Raw genomic sequence first — 22,035 nt, 5'->3', positions numbered from 1 at the left:
TCGCGTTCTCCGACGCAACGACCCAGGACCAATGGCGAGAAATTTCAGAGCGGTAAAGAGGAGAGAGATCCTTGACTGGCTCGGCCTGCCAATTAAACGGGAACCTAGGCGCGAAACCGTCCGCCCTAACGAGCCTCGTTTGCAATGACAACGATGAAAAAGGTGGCCGTGTTGGAACGTTCATTCGGAAGAAAGCGATTCGTCCACTTTCGTTCTTCACCTCTGTCGGCTGGTTATGTTAATTCTGTTTGTAACTGTACTCGTATCCCGACGTGAAGCACGCACTCAATGACGTATTATTTTATAATTAATCGCCTATAAAAATGTCACGGATAAAATGGTAAACCGTGAGTTTTAAAGCGGTGGAAAATAAATATGAGGAATTAGTATAGAGAAATTGAAGTGAATGGAGGGATTTAGACCGACACCTTTTCACAATTGGAACAGCTGAATAATTCAGAAAGCCACCGAAAGATTAATGGCTACTGGGCGAGTTGAAGAGATTCGCTGATGTAACGATCGAGAAGAAACGCGAGGTTTCCTGAGTGTTGCTCGCATTCTTAATGGCAGGCGGCTAGGGACCGCGTAACAAAAACGTAACACGCGGCCACAGTTTTTCAAAGGATCGCGCGGCTCTGGTGAGCCCTGATTGGCGCAGCAGATACGTCCTCGTGGTGATCCCGACGACCTTGAAGCCGTGGCTACCATAACATCGGCGAACAACCTCACCTGGCTTTACCTCTCATCCCTCCGCTCTTCTTCTTCTTGTCAGGCCTTTTCTAGATCTCAGCCTCCGCCAGATTGATATTAGGCATCACTCACAACGGGGTTTTCAATCATATACGTTTAATTCCATTTAGTCTGAATAATTAATATTCGCGAAGAGAAGGATACAAATTTCTAAATTGCCCGTGACCGATTGTAGGAGGCAAATAGCGGTTTGTAATACCTTTGCAAAAAATTCATTTGATGTACAGGATAAACTGAAATACCTGCACAGAAGTTTGAATACTCGTGGACAAATTTTTTTACGATATAGTAAAGTTCTAAATTGAGGCATTAAATAACGATACCCATTGATACAATAATTATTCGTAAGAAAAGAAAATACGAAGCGAAGGAATTTCAGTAAGAAGGAACAAAGCAAAGACGTCAGGAAAGGAGAAAGGAAACATCAAGGAAATACCAGTAAAGGAATATCAGCAATAAAGAACAAACCAAGAAAGGAATTCTAGAGAGAAAAAAGCATTGAATGGATACCAGAAAGGGGAATTCCAGCAATAAAAGAGCAAACAAAAGGTACATGGAGAGTCTTCAAGAGAAATTTCAAGAGCAGTATTAATACTTACATTAGAAAATGAATGAAAATAGACACCATAGAAAGAAACGAAAATAGCAGCGAAATACGCATCACGAGAAGAGATTATAGGAGATTCTAAGATTCCAAAGGGTGCATTCCAGAGATTCAAGAAAAACAGCTATGAACGCGCCAAAGAACTGTAAAGTCGTCGATATAAAAATATGACACGGCATACACGAAATGTATACGACCTGTAGTTTATATAACTGATCGATCGTGACAAACCAGAGAGGAGAACCCCTTGATCGAAGTGGCCTCCTCTTTCTCTCACTCGAGACGACGACCAACACTTGGCCAAAGCTAAAGTCAATCGAGTGCAATCGTTCGTTCTTTTCTTATTGCAACGATCGTGCATGCACAGGCCGAGGTGCCGGAAAAAAAATGTTCGTCGCGACGAGCTCCAGAGAGGAACGCACGCACGCTTGATAAACCTTTCGACCGAAAGAGAGCAAAATAAAGAAGAACAAACACGATCGGTCGGGTGGAGCGCACAGCTTCGACCAGGCAGTCCCGTCGAAGTGGGTTAAGGCGTAAAACGTTCAAGATGTGGCCGAAGAAAGTCGTAACTCAAAGGTGATCCGGCCTCTCGTTATTATTCATGACGCAGAATTGGGTCAGGGAGTCTCGATCGATTATGTTTGATCGTCCTCGAAACAAAATTCGTGGGATCGCGTCTCATCCTGAAAACGTTGCTTCTTGGAAGCTAAAAGGATCCCAAAGGATCGTTTCCGTTTTTTATCTTTCCCATTTCCATAGACGAAGTCGTATATGTGGGTCAGTAGAGACGTCGACTTGTGCAGCCCCTTATCGATCGTACCTTATCGAGAGTAAACATGGGATAGCTTTGGTTGTACTACCGCGAAGATAAGCGACGGTCTACCGGAACGACCGAGAATTCATTCATTCTTTATTCGAGCTACGACGGCAAAGACAAATCCCGTAATTGAGCGAGAAGAGGGGCTTTGATCGGCGATTAAACGATCAACCACCAGCTTTATCGCCTCTACTAAGCTTGGCCGGATGTTGTTGCTCGTTTGCTTGAACGGTACCGGGGAACGATCTGAATGATCGAAGGCAGTATAGTTGTGGACAAAGATTAAAAGATGCTTTGTTGTTCGAGAATCTTGCGAAGCGAGTCTTAAAGCACGCGCTGAGAAATCGGATACACGAGAAAGAGTGAAAAAGAATACAAAAGACTGGAATTCTCGTAGAATTTATCAACGTCGATTTCCAAAATTCTGAAACATTTTCTGATGTATCTATCCAGAATTTAATAGTAACAGGAAATTGCGAGCTATAACGTTCGCTTGAACAAATAATCTTTCGAACCCGTAAAACTGTCGAGAGCTATTCTCGATCGACTATAGTCCGCTTCAAGATCGTGGGCTGTTCACCTCGTCGCCTCGAAGGTCGAAAGAATGGAAAACGAAAAGGTTACGGGCTCGCCCGTAGTGTTCGCAACGCGGTGAACACTTCAGCTTTGATACTTCAACTCCTCGCAGATCAACCAATCGGCTCAGCCACCCACTTTGGTTTGCCACCCACGTGGGTGTGTGTGTGGAAGCAAAGTATACAGTGTTCTTTGGTATTTGCATTCCTTCTCTCGGGTCTCTGTCATTCGAGTATTACGATGGTGGCACGAAAAACGTATGATGTCTGGCACCGATCGTCTGATTCTACTTGGAATAAAACCTGATACTTTGTTTTCTCAATCCGTAACGAAATGAAAAGATTTTCTATGCAAAGTGTTCATGGTTATAGGGATCATTTTTTTATACATTTTGCATTTTGTAATGAAATTCAAAGTTTATTATAACATTTTCGAAAGAGCAGCTCAACGTTGTACTCGTTTGTTGATTCGTAAAACGGACAACAGTACGAGCGTCAAAATCCAAGCCATAATAACGTGCATACGCGTGCAAACACCGAGCGTTATTCGTGATAACGTTCATGGAAAAACTGCTGCTCGACTTTACGATGAACGATAACGGTGCATAATATTTTACACCTCGACCGCGAACCACAGTCACCAATATATTCTTCCATCTAAAATCCGATTACAGGCTAATCGTTAACTTATGCAGAAAATACATTCATCGCCAAGTAATTTTCACTTTGTGTATCTCTATTAAATTCTCCAATTCACAACAACACTCATAGCTGCACCCGCGGATGTCAACGACACTTTCGCCAGCGCTGTGCAAATTAAAATTTCCCCTGAGTCATCCGTTTCTCAATCATCTTTCACCAGCCGTTCTTCAGTGAGAACAATAACCAAAGGCAATCATTTTGGGACTTTAATTGTCGTTGAGAGCTTTAATTAAGCAGTGGAACACACGACGAATACCAGCCGGCCAAAGAAACAAATTGCATTCCGCGAACAATCTGATCGGCATGCAATTATGCCGGAGAGACAGGTCAGTGAAACAATGTCTCATAACTCAGAGGCGACTTCCTTATGACTCCATTGTGCCGCGTCCTTGCGCAGTGGTCGACGTTCGCAACTCCTTCGCCAGAAGGATGGCCTCGATGATGTGTGTCTACCCTTTGGGGGCCGATCCTCCCCGAGCCAGTGTTTACATATGTCGGCACAGTCAGAAAGGAACTCGTTCTCCTCGTGCAAACGATTGTGCATTACCCGTCGGAGTATCACGGGTTACACGCGCGTGGGTCGCACGAGGGGAGCCTTTTTCCGCTTCTTCCACGCTGGAATATCCTGTACGTGGTCGGCAAACGTGGGTGTCGTGCCCACCTTCTTCTGTTCGACGCAGCTCTCGCTTGGTACTTCTCCGACTTTCCTTAATGAATTCCGCACTGTGATCTACGCTGCTTGGAATCTTCGAGAAAAGTGTGATGGATTTAGTGGATTAATTATTCGGACTTTTCAAAGAAAATTGGAGAATTTTTGTATCTACTCTTCGACATAGATGTATCGGTATATGTCGAATTGTTATTAGTATTTTAATCGATTAATTATGAGAATTTTTCATGGGAAATTTATAAATTCTTATGTACAATTATTCCTATCTTGCGATACATTCGTACGATAAAGATTTGGAGTAGAACGTAATTGTGGAATTATGTAGGGGAAATTTTAAGTTTTCGTTTTAGAATACATAAATAATGTATATATATATAGATTCTCATTTCATGAGATGAAAATATTTCTGTACACAATGCTATTGACGCTGTACCCGGGGCATGTACAAAGCATGGAAGTAAGTAAAGAGAAGTTTAAACGTTTGAAGAATACAATGGCATTATATTCACTAATTTATTGTAATATTCAATTTAACAAACAAGTTCCATGTTAAAAAATCGCCAATAAGTATAAATAAAAAGATCTACTATCTGATATAAGTAACTAAAACAACAATCAGTGGAGAAAACAGTTTGTGCAAAATTACAATATTTCCAGGGTGAAAAGTTAAATTACATTTGAAGATAGTAAGAGAATGTGATAAACTCTGATATAGTACGACTAAAAACCATATTATACAGACGCTACTTGCTGAGTACTCACATGTTATTAACAGGACAAAATTTCATTCGGCAGGTTGTTTGTTGCTTACCAGGATGCTTCGCCATGCTTCAACGGAAGCTTTATAAAATTTTCCATGTACTGAAAATAAGGTTAATCAAATGAGTTTCGACGTTGCAAGTTTTGACGATATTATATGAATCTCGGTGTACAAGTACCACGATACTCGAAGGTTATCTTCATTTTATAGCTGACAGGACGAAAAATGATTAAAAGCACAGATAGCTGATATCTGTACAGATGCTTGTCACGAAGCAACTGTTTAATATTCGCACGTGCAGGCTGCACTTGATCATACCCCCCACATCTGGCTACGGTAGACTCTGCCGATCTTGATTACTCGGTTATTGGTGTTATCGCAATTTCCGTTCCTTCGAAGGCCGATTGTTAAAGCGTTCGCCAAGACGCTAATAACGTATTACGTTCTCTTTCATTGGCAGCAACGAACGGCAACTTACCAAGAACCGGTTGTTACATCAATCTGGAGTGACAGCCCATTCAAAACGAGGCTCCGTACAATTTATACATTCGATCTACGAAAATTTACCTCCGTAATGATCAAAGCCATACGTCATGAAGTTGCATAGATGAACTTGATAAATACTTCTCGATCTCTTACCAATTTGTAAATTTGCCGATCTCTGTAAATATCAAACCGATGCATCATAAAGTTGCGAAGGCAAACTGCAAAAGTATTTCTTCGTCACTGTTTAATGTCTAAACAATCGTTCAATCAACTCATAAATTTGTCAATTTTCCCAAATATTCAACCGAAACATCACGAAGTCGAACGGAAGAGCTTCAAAAATACCTCTTGATCACCAGGATACCCAATATCATCAGATTATGAATATTCGAATAATTGCTGAGACAAGTCATAAATTTATATTATGTTTGTATTTAATCTTTTCAAACATTAAAAATCTGCTTAATCTTTCCAAACAGTATATCTTAAATTGGTGTATCACGAAGTTGTACAAACAAAATCTAAAAGAATTTCTCGATTAGTTTTTAATATTTCAGCGATCATTCAACCTATAAAGTCGATATTTCCAAAAAGAAGACAATGAAAGATCCCGAAAAATTGAAGACGACGGGTGGTAAAATATTCGAGCAGAACGGACGAACTGGGCCCGAGCCGGACCAATTTCTTGTCCATGAGTTCATAATTCTTGCCGCCAAGCACAAGGTCCGATTGGTTACGCAAGCACAGCAGGCGTTCAATCCGCATCGCTGCGACTGCAGGAACTTCTGCTGCAGTTTATAGTCTCGTCCCCACCCTGATCCCTCTCGTCCACGTTCCTGCGCTCCGATCTTTTCCTCGATAGCCGCGACATGAACCACCGCGACAATATTTGCGGGAAGTACGAAGACAACTGCGGCGATAAAGAGGCAAGACCTCGACGATTAAAACCGAGCGGCGCGACGTTTCAACGCGAAGACTCGTTATGAAGATTCATGCTTTGAAGACGTACAGCCTACGATCATGCTCATATGACAAAAGAAAAAACGTTACCTTCAAAGTTCCTAACACTGATCCACATTGGAAAAAGTTTGACGATAATTTCCATTAAAAGCTACGATGATTCCCCGGGAAACTGAGAATGATACTCGTTTCAAGAGTTTAAAGTGAGAATGAAAAATAGGCAATAACATGCACCATAGTACGATGGAACAGTTCGTAGAAAGTTTCTCAAAAACTCTCCTTTATAACGGTTAAGTTTCTCGTAAAAGTACACCCAGTTGAGCACCCAAAACGACTGGAGTTGTTCTCGTTTACTGAGTTCTAGTTCAATTTCGATTCCCTCGCGGGAAACTCGACGAGGAAGAGGTATATAGATGCGATCTGCATTCGCAACGAAGTGATCCACGACAAAGAGGTCGTTGGAGCGAGGAGGGCCGCGTGTACCAGGGGAACGGCACATGCGACACACGGTCTGTCTAGCTTCTTGTGCCGCGAGATCTTCGCGCGGTCGGCCAGTTGCGGTACGCGCATACGTGTAAGCGCACGTTCGTCGCGTGAGAGGTCTCGAGACCACGGACATTTCCGTAGTAGCGGAAAATTGCCAGTTCCAGCTAACCGTAGCCTGCCACTTCGCGTCGCTCCCATTCGAAAATGTGATATTCACGTCGATGTGCTGTGCTTGTAGTTTACCCGATCTTCAATACCAGGTCTCCAATATCGATGTTTATACGTTTCCCGCTCGTTTTATACATCACAGGTCCACATGAATGGCTGTTGATTCATCGACGAACCAAAAGTGTCGGCCGGAGATTTGCAAACGTCGAACGGTGTCGGTGAACGATTAACCCTTGTGTCGGTAAAATTGGCCCCGTTTGATCGAATTACGCTCGTTCGAAATGTCGTTTCGTTAAGTCCTCGCGAGAGACTCTCGGTGCGTTTGCTTTTACGAGCGGGCAACGTTCCACGATAATTAAATTGCATTTGAAGAGGGGCACGGGGGCGGCCACCAGAGAGCGCCATTAAAATCGAGCACTCTGCAGGAGCTTTCAATTCAATTAAGCCGATCCGTCGATCTCTGAACCGGCAAGCTGCGTCATTAGCATCGTGACGTCACTCGTAAAAAATTTTATTGTTCTGTACGTCGGTGGTGCGGCGAAAACTGAGAAATTAAGGAAGTTGCAAGCTCCCTGGCTACGATATCTATACGAGATAGTTGGTACAGATTTATCTCCCGGAGCGATGGATAAATATTTACGAAGAATATCGCCGGCTCGTACGAGAGGACGAGTTGATGATGAAGCAGATCGTGCGCTCCACGATCTGCTGCTCGCCAGTCGTAGTACGCGGATACATGCGGGAGCACGTAGCGTACAGTTCCGTCTTCGAGCTCGTGTGAAACTCGGTTCATTTCGCGTATTTTCGCGTGTACGCGCCTCAAACGATCCATCGATTGCTCATCTCGCGAACGAGATACTCAATCGTTCTATTTGATCGAGAATTCAGTGTTCGGTCTCCCGTGATGAATCACTCTGACGAAGTTACGATTTGTTTCTTTTTCAACCTCATCGACCATTGTTAAGCGAAGATTCGAATGTTTGATAAGATACACGCTGTTGAAAGTAACGTAGATTCATGTGTGATGATATTGGTGGAATTGGATAAAACGGCTTAGTCACTTCTAGCAGATTAAAGTATACTGCGTAATCTGCCTGACTAATTTGCAATCTTGACGTCTCGGAGCTTGTCGTAGGTACTTTAGGTTCTTGTAAAGTAATTCAACTGTAACCCATTAAGGGTTTAGATCGTTGCAATTTAATATTGTTTTTTTTAAGGTACGAGAAATTTATTAAAATAATCAGAGAGAAAAATTTCTATGTTTTAGAAAGAAATAATTTATCATAGTAATCTTCATATCATACATACGTATTCTTAAACTTTTTCAAACTTCATAAAATATATTGAATAAATCCTCTCATACCTGCAACGTTATAAAGCATTACTTATGATGCAAATTGTCCAAGAGAACAAATATCGCAAATGGAGCGTCAAGTTGAGGCAACGTTGAATATGATGTGTTATTCGCTCCGACACTGGTAGGTTCTACATTTTCCAATGTGCTTTTTTTTAACCTCGTAAATTTTAACCGCGACCTTGTCAAGAAAGACGCACGTGAATTTACAATGATCGTCGGGCACACGTAGTCAGAGATTCCAAAATTATCTTAGAATCTAATGCGTCACGTACCATTAACGTTAGAACTTTCAGGCTAGCGAAAACAACCAATTTATCATTTTTCGTATACCACGGAAATATTCGAACACTTACCGCAGAACACTTTTATGAATATGCTATGCGCGTTATATAAAACCTCGCGATATTTAATTAACAGCGTAATACAACACGACTGTCATAATCGTAGTGGGAAAATTTCAAACCAATTTACCGCAAGTGTTATAATATTTAAGGAAGTGTTAGGATTTATAACGCTGGTTTTTTTAGACATTTCCACTATCTTTCATAAAACAGAGGAGGCCCTCTCATTGTACATTCTTTTTTCATATAACTCCATTCTAATTCCCTTCTCAGCCGTCGCTAATTCTAGTGTTAAAATGGCTGAAGCAGACATCTACGTTTCAAAGTAGAAACTCGTATGTGGGGAAACGTTCGATTCTGCTTTCGGTGGCAGACAACGTACACTTCCACGTCGATGTTTATTCACCGCACGACGCGTGCAGATGCTCGCGGCGCGCGTGTTACGAAACTCTCGATTGTTCCTCGGCGGCCCGCGTCGATTTCGCAACGAACCGACGACACGAAATAAAAGTTGCCGCTGTGTTGCTCGTTAAAAAGCCACACGGCGATATTGTTTTATCGGGGAAACGTGGGTGCCCGCGGTGGCACGATAACGTCGTGAGAAACGGGTTATAGCACGCAAGGCGCGCGCAGGTGAAGCCAGCGTATCGCGAAACGAAGCCAAACGATCGGTTCCTGGCTCTGCTTTGCCGAGAGAGGAGGAAGAAGAGCCACCACCACGTCGACCCGGGTAACCTGAATTTCTTGCAGAAGGGACAAAGCCGTTGTCACCGAGAACAAACGGCATCCAACGGTTAAATTAGAACCGTACACGAGATCTCGCGAGCTTTTCAGCCGCCGGTGCAATCTCGATCTCTGCCGAGCGAGAAGTCGTTTATCCTCCCTCGAGCTATGCGGCCAAGAGATGTCCGGCTTCGTTCTCACGTGGATCTCTTTGCGAGTTTAGAACGTGCAAACGCCGCCGTTGCAAGACGACGATCAAAAAACCCAGAAGAATTCTCGCCGTTACATATTATGGGTTCGCTCGAAACCCTTTTCTTGAGTCAAGGAATATAAGGTTCAAAGTGATTTTAGAAGCGAAGCCTGTGAAATTTGATATGAGAAATTCGCAGCTGGTGTTTGATGGTCTAATGATCGTGATTGGTAGCTAGGAAAGTAAAGAATTTTTTAAAGCGTATTGTTTCTGGAGAAGATTGAGGAAAGTAATCTATATATACTCTATATTGTATCGAGAAAGTCGAGTTTCCTTCGAATTGGTTAAAATTACCGGAATCTTTTTAGGGTAGGGAATCATAAGTTTCAACTGTTTTCTGAGGTGAAACCCGACTGTGAAATTTTATACGAGAAAGGGGCTGGTATTTGATGATCTAATGATTATAGTTGGTGGAAGAAAATACAGAACTTTTTAAAGGATATTGTTCTTTGATATTGGAAAAAAATTGTAGAAAGTAACCAATATTATATCGATGTAAAATCGAAGTTCCCTTCAAACTCTTCGGAAGTTACGAATTTCTCGAGACCAAGGAATTACAAGTCTGAACGTTTTTCATAGCAAATCTTGATTATGAAACGCGATATGAAGAAATTTCAAAGTGACGTTTGATATACGAATGATCATGGCCGACTATAGAGGAAACAGTGAATCTTTGAAAAAGTAATTTGTCTCCGGTATCAAAGAAGAGGTTGAAAGAAATAATGCACGTTGTATCAAAAGATGAAAGTTTCCCTCGAGAAGCTTGCGCGACAAATAGAAATTCGACAAAACGATCTAGAAGCGGAACTAAAAGTAGAACATCCTACTCAAAATGAAATAGCTGGCTCTGCTCTCCAGACAACTCGATATCATCGAAGAGTGTCTGTCCAGGACTGAAAGTTTCCGTTTAAAGTGCGGTGGGCAATATAAAGAATTCCACGAATTCTTGGACGAATTTCTTTCGTTCCTGCGTGTGTGTGGCGTAGCTTGGTTCGATCATTTATTTGTCTATACTCACGGACAGATTGGAGAATTTACGAGACAGATTAACGATACCGCAGAAAGTATCTCCGGATAGATCGATAAGAATCTCCGAACGAGAATCGGTCAGCTCGAACTCGTGAGAATCTCGATCATACCGATTTCTCCGGTGTCATTGAGAAACCATACACGTTTTATACGCCGTCCTCGGTATCAATGGCTGGCAGATCGAAATCCAGTACCGGTCTGAAATACGAGATGCCACCGGCGGAAGTTACCGGCCTAAGGGAGGAGAGAGAAAGAGAGGGAAAAGGGTGGGAAGGAAAGACTGGTAATTTCGCGTGGGCGTTGAGACCAGTTACGTTGGAAGGCTGACAGGGTCTCCAAATAGCAGATTGGATCGAACGCTTGGAATTCCCCGGTGAGGGATCGATCCAATTTAATTAAACTCTTGCCGAATTCCCGGACACCTCGCTCTTACACGACAATGGAGTTACGCACATAATCCCTCGATCATCGTTTCGTCTTCTCGCTCAGCCAATTCTTCTTTGCGTCTGCAATACGTTATATTGAGAGGAAGTTTACGAAGATCTTATTCTTTCTGGATGATAAGATTGTTACACACTCGAATTACACACATAGTCCTTCACCTTCGCACGAGTTCATATTTCCATTATTATTATTATTATTATTATTATTATTATTATTATTATTATTATTATTCCATACATTATTATTATCATGGCGATAATAAGATTATTGTATACGAGTTGTACACATGATCTGTCGTTTCATCTTTGTATTAGTTCATCTTGCTTCATATCTACAATTCGTTGGAATTGTGGATAGTTTTCGAAAATCCGAATCTTCAACGACAAATAAAATTATGGTACTCATATCGTACACGAAACCTATCGATCATTTCACACTAGTTGTGGTCTATTCTCCTACACGTTTATGAAAAGTTCTTAAAGATCTCGTTCGTCGACGACGATGGAATTATTACGTCCGTGTTACACACTGATACTTCTTCGATTATCGTTCACATCTCCTCCGCAGTCTATTTTTCCACCACTTCTATAGTTGATGGTAAAAATTCCCGAATATTTCGTTCTCCAACAACGGTAGTTGTCGCGTTCGATATATGTATTCCTTCGATCATAGTTTTATCATCGCGCAAGATCATTTTTCTTCCGCCTCTACAATTCATCGCGTTCATGAAATATTCTCGAAGACCTCATTCTTCGATGACAATAAGACCATCGCGATCGCGCTCGCGTTATGCATATGATCTCCCGATCATCGTTTCGTATTCTCGCAAGCGTATATTTCTTCTGCCTCTATATATTACCATGAATATTCCAGAATAATTTGTTTTTCAATGACAGTAGAATCGGCGCTTTCGACTTATAAAAAATATAATCTCTCGATTATCTTCTCATTGCGTCTATGATTCGTGGGATAAAAAATTCCAGCAGAATTCACTTTCTTCGACGGAAATAGGATTGTCACGTTACGAACATAATCTCCCAAGTACTATCGTTCCACTTTCTCACGAGTCTATTTTTCTCCGCCTTCGCGATTCATCGTGAAATTACTAAATATTTCATCCTCGAGTAACGATGCAGGTATCGAATTTAATTTACACGCGTAAATCCCCTCAATCATTGCTTTGTTCTCACACAAATCCATCATCTTTTTCTCTACGATACCTGATGTTCGCCAAGAATTCAGGAAAGTTTCGATTCCTTCGATAACAATAAGATTATTACATTCGTATTACGCGTATAATCTCCCGATCATCCTTTCATCTCCTTGTAACTCCATTTTACCTGTATTATTCACGTTCATGTAAAATCTGCAGATCATCGAATACTTGGATTAGATCGGTACTCGACGTTTGTGCTTCGTCAGAGCGTTTTCATCGGGAGGTAAAAGCGGCCGTTTCACAGCGAAAGAGGACACGCGGCGAATCGATATCGCTTTCGCAAGGACCTGCTGGCCTATCTGCGCGAAGTCACGCGAATTTAGGGCGTGGAATTGCGGACGAGCGAAAAATTGCGATGCAACTGCCTCTTCGAGCCCCTGACATGTTCGTCAAGGACGGAATATAATTCGTCGTGCTCGCGTTTCAGCGGCGACGATTGGTCATATCCGTCGATTTCGTTTGCAGAATCCATCGTGACGCGTTCCGTCGTCGATGCGACGTTTCGTTAATTATTATCGAGCCAATCCGTGGATCGGAGAGAGAAGGGAGAGCCAGTGACACGAGACCAGTCGACGCGACTATGTCGACTCGAACGAAAAGCGCAGACCGATCGTGCGATACGGGCATTAGCTTGCGACCTTCTGTCGCATTTTTCGCCTCGCGTCATCGACTATTTGTGTATCTAAAAAGAAGTAGCGGGTTCTGAGAGCGCGACAGAGAGGTCTAAACGAAAAAAGAGAAGAAGCAGAAAACAACAGTGGCTGTTAAAGAAGGCTTGTAAAGAAGTTCCGTCTCGTCTTGGTTCAAGATCGAGCGGTCTGAGTAATTCGGTTGGCTTCTGGGCAAGTTCGATGCGAGGAATGCTCGCGGGATGAAGGCAAAGCTGTCACGAAAAGAGCTGGATCATCTCTTTAGCGAGGTATTAAAACAGGCATCGTAATAGTCAATAAGTTTTGTTTAGCTGGAATTTATTAGGAATTGTTTATTTAGAAACATGAGCTCGATTTAAACCGTAATTTAAGCGTTTTAGGCGTTTTAGTTTTATCTAGAGCCTTACGTAGAGTCAGTAGATAGAGAAAATTGGTCGGCATAATAAAAAGATTGGTAGCTAGTTAAAAAAAATAACGTGAACCATAAACCTGAATAGCACGGCAGTATATCATACTCTTGAGGTCACTGTGTTTTTGCAGGCAGCCATTAAGCCACGTGGCTTGTACGTCATCGAAAGAATGCAAATTGATGTTTCAGCCGGAACAAGGCTAGGGTATCGTAGATAAATAATTCCTACGGTTAAATGCTAGAGCGATATTTTTCGAGCGAGAGCTCGATCGCGCATTAGTGGCGAGTCGCGGCCACGATCATTAATCAATTTCAGTTTAAACGTCCCGTAATTACGCTCTATCCAATGAAACGCGTCGCGTCACGGGGAACTCCTACGGTCTTCGATAAGTGATATTTTCCTATCGGAATCTTGTATCTACTTTTTCTCGAACGACGCATCGGCTAATTGACTCCGAGATATCTTCGGCAGCGTTTCTAATCTACCCATGGCAATTAATAATAATCCAACACAATATGTAACGAACTGAAATTTCCGGTGATAAATCGATTACACGGTATGCTGATTTCCCTTAAATTAATTAGGTAAACCGGACGGAACGTATCGTGTGAGGCGATCGCGTCAAACATTGGTCTAGGAAAAAGTTGGTCTCGCGTTTTCTTTCTTCTGGTGTTTTCCTTTATCAACGTCGATATCTGGCCATTGAGATCACGCTGTAAGATTAACCGTTATCTATCACGTAATTCCTGTTCGCGCAACACGTCCACAAGGACACTCGTATGTCGATATATGCGCGTGGAGGAACACGGTCGAGTGACTTACGAGCAACAGGGAAATTGATTGGATCGCATTGACGCCTATGCAGCTGAACGAGAAGCTCTCGGCTAATCTTTTTGCTCGTTTCGCCCGATGCCACGAGTGATCTTTGTTGTCGTTGCTCAAACGACAGCGTGGATTAGAGACAATTAATTTTTTACCGGCTCGAACCCCGAAGCTCGTGGCTGTAACGCTTGACGTAATTGCATACCGAGCAACGCAGAGGACAACTATGTTCGAGTGACTGAAAGTGGAACGAGTGGAACGATAAGAACGAGGATAGAATTAGTTTAACATGCAGTTTGTAGTGCACTTTTGTGTAACGCTGGTTTGAGGACTTTCTGGACACGTGTCTAGTACGTTCGTGTTATTTAAAAAGCTGATGGATTTAGGATAGAAGGAAGTTATAAGGTTTACGATAATCGGGAAAGAAATTATCGAGCGTGAGGAATCTAATGAATTTTGGGAATCAATTACCAGAGCTTTTGGTATTCAAATTATTGTCGACGAGACTTCGGAAGTAGCACCACCGATTTTTATTTATTTCTTATGAAAATATGTACTTTTATTTGTTCCACATTCAGATCTGTAACTAATTCAACGCAGACCTTAGTTCAATATGTGTCTCTCTAAATTGAGAAGGAACGATTAAAACATCTTATTAAAAAAAAAAAAAAACAGCGTGTCAATTCGTCTGGCAGGAACTGTTATGTATGCTCGTTCTAATTTAACAAGATACGATCTTAACGTCATCGCCGAACCGTAGCGACACTACAAAGTTACACATGATAACTTAAGCTATGATAACTTTTGGACCAGTTCGAAGAGCTTTCTTGGAATAGTCGGTTCTTTCTCACTGCATCCTATTAATCTACGCAATTACCATGAACACTTTATATCGCAGAGTCTTGGAATAATCCCAAGTAGAAATCGTAATCTCTGAAAGTGTCATAATTACCGTTCGTTTGCCTTTGCATTTAGTTTATCGACTTTGCATTTACCTATGAAACGCACCGACTTACGTAGTTGTATTTCGTCTAAGATGTACCTTCTTACATGATTATATTTCCTCGTTACGTAATTGCACGTGTTATACCCTCCCTGTGTTACTTCCTTGTTGCTTAATTAAAACCACGCCTTTATTTACACGAGAAGCAATCGTAGTCGGTGTAAACGCGATGTACCGTATTCCAGTAAGCGACCCTCACGATCGACGGGATCGATACCGTACAGACCGTGAATATATCTGTCGATCTCGATCGTGCTGGATCACTCGACGCTGTAGAGGTTCGTTGCCAGAGACGAGAGGTTCAATCGCGGCTCCCGTTAGCCTCTAATTCGTACGTTTGTTCGCGCTCGTTTCGCCATAATATCATGAAGAAGATAAACGTACCGCATTTACGAACCATCGTCGAGACATATACCATACTGCGTACTGTGCAACAGTCATAACTCAAATAGTCTCGAACTCAGTTTCGGGAAGGTTTCCACTCTCTATTGTATGAAAGAGAATTTTCAAGATGTTGAAGATTTCACGTGGTTTTTTCTGGGTCATACATTTGTTGAAAATATTGCAATGAATAGAGCACCGAGCCAAGTATTATAAATTGTGAATGTTTGCGCAAATTTGTATTTTCCTTCTGGATATAACTAAAGAGATATTTTGTAAATAGAGATTTTTTACATTTATCAAAAGTTACTCTACTCCGCTGAAAGATAATTCTGGTGTTCTAGGTATTTTATATGTTTTTGCATATTGTACGATACAATTAGTATTTTCTGGATTTAATCTTCCCTAAAAGGAAGAATTTCCAATGGAATTGGAAAGAATCAATAGAAATGTTGGAAGTAAAACGTTAACGATAGAAGTAAATTTCTATCCTGTAAAATTCCATTCAATAACATTCTTCTACTCAGCTTTAATTTCTGTAAGTAAAACAGTTTCATTTGCGCTAGATAATCTAATGCTCTTGCACAGTGCTGCAGATACATACTAAGAAAAGGCAATCTTAGCCGAGATATATTACGACTAAACGAGGAATAACGAACGTGCTTTAGTTTGTAATCAAGCGCAGAAATTGGAAAAAAAAATATTTAATCAGAGTAAATTTCGATATTCGTGTTTCAAATCTCCGGAAATTTAATTCGAGAAAGATTCACAATGTCGTTTCTATACGATTCAAACGCAGGATTTATTTCTGTCGGAAGATCGTGCTCATTTCCAAATGCAATACGAAGGAAGATTGATCGTCTTTCGCATGGAAGTCTGGTGAAACGAACGCGAGACTCTTCTGCATGTAAAAACATGCGTGACGATTGGATTTTTAAACGAGTCCCGTCGTTGTTGAATTAATGAAGCGCGCGTATGGAAATTCATGTACAACTCGACAGAAAGGAAGGAAACACGAGATATGTTTTATTCCAAATAAAATAACAAGCCACGAACGATTATTTCTTTTCTTTTTCCACTCTTAATTTTCATATTCCAAAATTTCAACACGTTTCAGGTTAACACCTCTATTTAGAGAAAGGGGGGGGGGATGAAAAAAGGCAGAGATATATGGAAGAACAAAAAGGGAAGGGAAAGAGGAATAAAAACGCACGAAGAATTTAGAGAAGATTGAATTGTATGGTGTATTTAACCTGGTAGAAAAACAGCGGCCGCGATTCTTTCTTTCGTCGGGCGGTGCAATTCCACGCGTAATTAACCACCGCGCGATGGAAGAAATTGCGCACATTGTGCTCGTAATTTTAAGGGTAAACGCAGCGCCGGCCCGTGAATTATCCTCATTCGTCGTGAAATTAATTTCGACGCGGCACGAAAGGATTTCTCGACGCTGTCGATTCTTTATCCTGCTATGGAAAAATACTTTATTTCAAGAGCCTTCGAGAGAGAAACGACTGTGTTTTTTTTATTTTCGTGTGGTGTACACCAAGTAGCTCCACTTACGCCTCCCATTATACTCCTATGCTAATCGCTACTATAGCAGGTTGTTGCGTAACTGTAATTACCGTACTACAAGCAACGATGTTCCTCTTGGCCGTGCTGTACCGTGGCACGCGATCCTTCGTTGTTTCTTAATATCTGAAACCCTTAAACCTCCACGCAAGGTATAAAGTACATGCTTCCTTAACAGTAGAAATACCAAATCTGTTACATTAATTACATTCAGGCTGCTTTCTTCAATCCTCTCGCATACCGTAGTTCATTCTCGTAAAAAAATACGAAAAAATATCAAAATTTTCCTTGAAATGAAAACTCTGCGAGGCTATTATATCCTTTAGGTTACTTTCGAGATAATTATATTTTTCTATCATTAACTTTAGAGGAAGAATGACAAAATATCTTGAGTTTGCAAACAATATATATGTCTAAAAAGATATATTTTATTTTATATTATATTTTTATATGTTGTATTTCAAAACATTTCTTAAAACTTTCCTTGTTTGTTGAGAAAAGGAGACGTCACCAAGACGTAGAACTAGAAGAACCGTGGCAGAGTTTAAAGAAAAGAACTAACACGACTATTTTAAACACCTTTGAAATTCGAAGTAGCGTGATATACGGTTTTCTCTTGTTTAAGGATTTCTCTTATTAGGGTAATTCATTTGGGAGAGGTTCGTTTCGGTTACGACTACGTAGATGAATGCGCCTTTCGAAATCAGTTTTTCACTGGACCGTGCCGAGCGATCGTTCACGATACAATTGTTCGAAGGCAAATATCCGCAACTAATCGAAGTGTGTCATCGTACGATTTACGATATATAGAGGTGTGCGTAAACGATTCATGCGGTCTGATTCCTCGAGGGCTCGCATGTTTAACATTCGTCATTTTTGACGACACTTTTAACTCATCTTGCTTTATCATCTTCCAATGATTATATTATACATTCTGCTATCACACTACACCTGAAGCAAAACGTTCGAATATTTCACATACATACATAGAATTCGTGATTAGTAAATCTTTCTTATACTACGGACTTAAAATTACAGTTCAGATTAAACAAAATTAAAGGAACACTATATTTTTACATATGTAGTTTGATTTCTGCTAAAAATGTGTTATACAGTACGCACATTTGCGAGAACTAAAAACTAATTAAAACATTTTAACTTTTAATTCGGTAATTAATTGACTTTAATACTGTAACTACAGAATTTTCCGATTAAGATACATTCGATGCTGTAAAGGAGGGGGGTTTATATCGTTTAATTAAAGACACGTTTATTTGTTTTTTACTTTGGTTCAGGATAATTAGAATAATCTCGATATTCTAGCGCATTTTATTAGTCGTAAATCGTTTGTAGAATTTTAACGATTTGCTGCTTTATCCGTAGGGTGCTAGATTCCGGGATACCTCGCAGCAAATCCATAAGCAATGGCAGGCAGATCCGGCTCGAGCGTTTCCAACGGTTGGCCCCGTCACCACAGGCTCGGTATCTCCCACGTCAGGCGAAATTTCAACCCCGAATTCGACACCCAGTCCGAGCCCTAGTCCGACTAACAGTCAACAAGTCGCGGTAAGTAGCTCTGACCCTGTTATCGATCCCCTCACATCCGTCAAACCGTTTCAAAGGCCACCAAATTTGAGGCATGAATGAACGTGACCCGGGTCGGCGATTCACAAAATACCAGTGTAACTTGGTGCACGAGGGAAGCCAGATGCGATGGTCAGTTTGATTCACTTGAAGGGCCAGTGAAATATCGTGCGCGTGATAGAAATCTTTAAACAACTACTAGGCTACCGGGCTGTTTCCTTAATTTCATTGAAGTTGAGAATATTTTTTACATTGCTACATGTTGCAAAAATTATTTGAATTTAATTTAGAGTTCTGCGACCTTATTAAGCTAAAAGGTTCTTAGGTTTCTTTCCTAGTTTCCTGTAATCTCAGAACTTTTCTTCTAGCTTGTTACAGGATAAAAAAGATTTTAATTCAAATTCCAGAATCCCTATTAAAAGAATTGCTATTAAAACAATTTTTTAATTCCTTCAAACTTCACAGCTTTTTTTCTAAACTGTTATGGATAGGAATTGCTAGGATTTAATCTATAAATGAAAATTGCCACGCTACATTTTATGATACAAAGAGTTGTGTTCTTATTTTGAGGATATACTTAATTTTAGGGAAAGTTGTGTAAAAAAGTTTGAGGCCATCCGATGAAACGCTTCGTAACAAAGCTTGAGAGGTCCCTTGCTTCTCTGGACCAATAACATTTCACCTGTCCTATATAATGACCGAGGAAATCTCGATATATACATCCTCCCCTAACGTAAATCTCGAGGGTCTGAGTCGAGGTTTTGAATTAGAATTCGGGACAAAAATCGAAATTCGTAGACGACCACGTTCTCACGTGCGACGACCGGATTTTCCCCGAATATACACCGAAGAATTGAGTTAGTATTTTCCTGCATCGTCCTGAATGTATCACCGATCGAATCCGGCAGTAACCAAATTTCCATGTAACACATGAAACCTATAAAACTTGAGATCGTGTACACTTGTGTATGATTCTCACTTTTTTCCTTACAATTTATTTTATCCCATCAGGAGTTATAAATTCATTAAAAAAATTAATAGACATTCACTTTCTACATTGAATGGACAAATTCTAAAAATTAATTCATTTTTTAAATGAATATTTATTTATTTAATGAAAAATCCGTTATTTATTATTTCGTTATTACAAAATATTCGCTTTTTGTATTTAGATAGGCAAATCCTAAAACGTAATCATCGATAAAAGCAAATCCTAGGAAATGTGAAAGTAGTAAATTTTCTTTTTCAATTTTTAGTATGGATAGCTGGAAATCTAAGTACAGACAACGTATACGAACATCCTGTATAGTGTTAGATGTACGTATTCCTAAAGGCGTACAATTAAATGCACATCATTGTTCGTAAGAGACTATCGGACGTTCGAGCTGTATCCGATTGAACTCAATCGTGGAGCCGAAATAGAGTAGAGCAACCCTTCACTATAGTGGCATTGTACTCGCATGGCTGAGTGAAATTTGATTCTGGGTCAGGAGGGTTCGATGAGAAATTAGTTGATTTATATGGGATCTCTTTACGTTGAAACTGACAGAGCGGATCAACGTGAACGTGCAGAGATTTTCGGAAAAATTCACGTTTAACCTGTTGCATACTAAAATCTACCCGCTGTCAGCGTTTCATTATAAAAACTGTCGATATTGGAATTTAGATAAACGACGAAAAGAGAGAAAAGTACGTAGTAATTTCGTTTTAAAGCCATCCGCTTTAAACGGTTATATCAAGGGAATATCCCGATAGTGTCGCAATCGTTGAGCGTATAATCTTGTTTTTCATTCGCGGAGATCATGCTCACCACGAGATTAACCGTAATATTCCGATAGAAGCGGCGTACCAACGATATTTCGGTGACATCAACGACAATTTGTATGTTCCCGGAGAATCGTCGATGATCCCATCCTTATTTTTTGCCCGGCTGACCTAATTAAGCAATTACGACCAACCAGTAGATTACTATCGTGGCATGAATTCAGGCGTCCGACCATGGAAACAAAACCACAACGATGTATATACGGTGGCGTCGATTAAACGACCGGCCGCGCTTCCATCGGAACATCCAATTGGTGTAAAGTCCAATTGGATTATCGACGGTCGTTCAATTGCACGTACGATTGCAGCTCGACGTTATTATCGCATTAATGCCGATTAGTCGATGCGCCGGTTTGGTACGCGACGTCTATATCACCGTCAAAACATTATAACCGTACTATTTCGGGCTGAATGCTCCTAAACGATCGTCTCGTAAATGCTAATCGAATTATATATTGGGAAACATTTTTTTGAGACAGATCGTATGATCGATTTTGATATTGGTGTTCGAATAATATATCTGTATTTGAATAAGGGTTGTACGAGATATAACATGCATTTGATTCATCTAAACAATCGTGAACAATTTGTAATAAGAGATGACTGCACTGAGTCTCTTCATTGCTTAAATTATATACTAAAAACAGGTATACGAATTTACTAAAACTAGAGGAAAATGACTATGTTTTACATATTTGTATTGATAACTTTCTTACAGTTGATAGGACTAATTTTAATGAACAATAATTGTAAATTGACAGCCATAGTTCTCTCAAAGAATATATAATTTTTATTCCTAAAAATCTTCTGTTCAGCCACTACCGAAAGATAAAATACCGAATAACGAACAAGCTCACGAATTCTTCATAAATTTCTTGAAAATAAAATATTCATTGCTCGATCATAGAAGGCAAAAAAAAATCCAACATTCATTGGGTGCAAAAAAGTAATCAGAGTGCAGGGTAGCGATCGGCCGAGCAATCAACCGCATTAGAGATTCTCTTTCATTAGCGACGCCAGAAATCAGGACGTCGACTGGCTTTGCCAGTCTTCTAGCATGCAAAGAAGTGCACTACCCTCGCGACTTAAGCATGTTCCGTGGGTCGTTTGCGAGGCTTCCAAGACGCGCAGGTGAGCAGCTCGTCTTACCGGGTCATGATTAATCCTTAAACGCTTTTTACCAGGCGCAATACCCGGCCACGTTGGTCGTGGCACGAGTTAATTAACCCACCAGGAGTTCTTCCACGCGAACGAGAGAAAACGAACAGCCGGTCAATCTTTAATTAACGTCTTAATCGGGCGATCCTATCGCAATTACTAACACCGTATCGCTCACACGTACCGTTTTTAAGAGTCTGGCGATGCGAAATACGGATAAGAACAACAGACTGCAGTTTGGTATTTAGGACAACGCCCATCAAGAGATGTAGAACATCAATGGGGAGCTTATC

General features: G+C 40.7%; 2 protein-coding genes across 14 annotated transcripts in view; one reads left to right on the top strand and one right to left on the bottom strand.

The window, feature by feature from the left end:
- Positions 1–22,035, top strand: part of LOC117231650 (tensin-1) — a 181,594-nt gene that overhangs the window by 83,217 nt on the left and 76,342 nt on the right. For 6 of the 13 annotated variants that reach the window (XM_033490280.1, XM_033490279.1, XM_033490278.1 and 3 more), the window contains one exon: positions 18,560–18,742. The exons of 2 other annotated variants lie outside the window; for them this stretch is intronic. In XM_033490280.1, the coding sequence (XP_033346171.1) occupies positions 18,560–18,742 (183 nt within the window). 5 more of the 13 variants (XM_033490283.1, XM_033490284.1, XM_033490286.1 and 2 more) reach the window with 5 other exon arrangements.
- LOC117231653 lies at positions 3,928–5,224 on the bottom strand. The gene is made up of 3 exons (XM_033490298.1): positions 5,060–5,224; positions 4,933–4,982; positions 3,928–4,197 (listed from the first exon to the last, which is right to left on the bottom strand). Exons 1-3 carry the CDS (start codon positions 5,082–5,084, stop codon positions 3,955–3,957), a joined length of 318 nt encoding a protein of 105 aa, XP_033346189.1. The 5' UTR covers positions 5,085–5,224; the 3' UTR covers positions 3,928–3,954.

This window comes from Bombus vosnesenskii, unplaced genomic scaffold, assembly GCF_011952255.1.
Source record: "Bombus vosnesenskii isolate JDL3184/JDL3185 unplaced genomic scaffold, Bvos_JDL3184-5_v1.1 scf7180000013273, whole genome shotgun sequence".
Lineage (NCBI taxonomy): Eukaryota > Metazoa > Arthropoda > Insecta > Hymenoptera > Apidae > Bombus > Bombus vosnesenskii.
The sequence above is the reverse complement of the archived record's forward strand: the minus strand, read 5'-3'. Positions and strand labels throughout refer to the sequence as shown.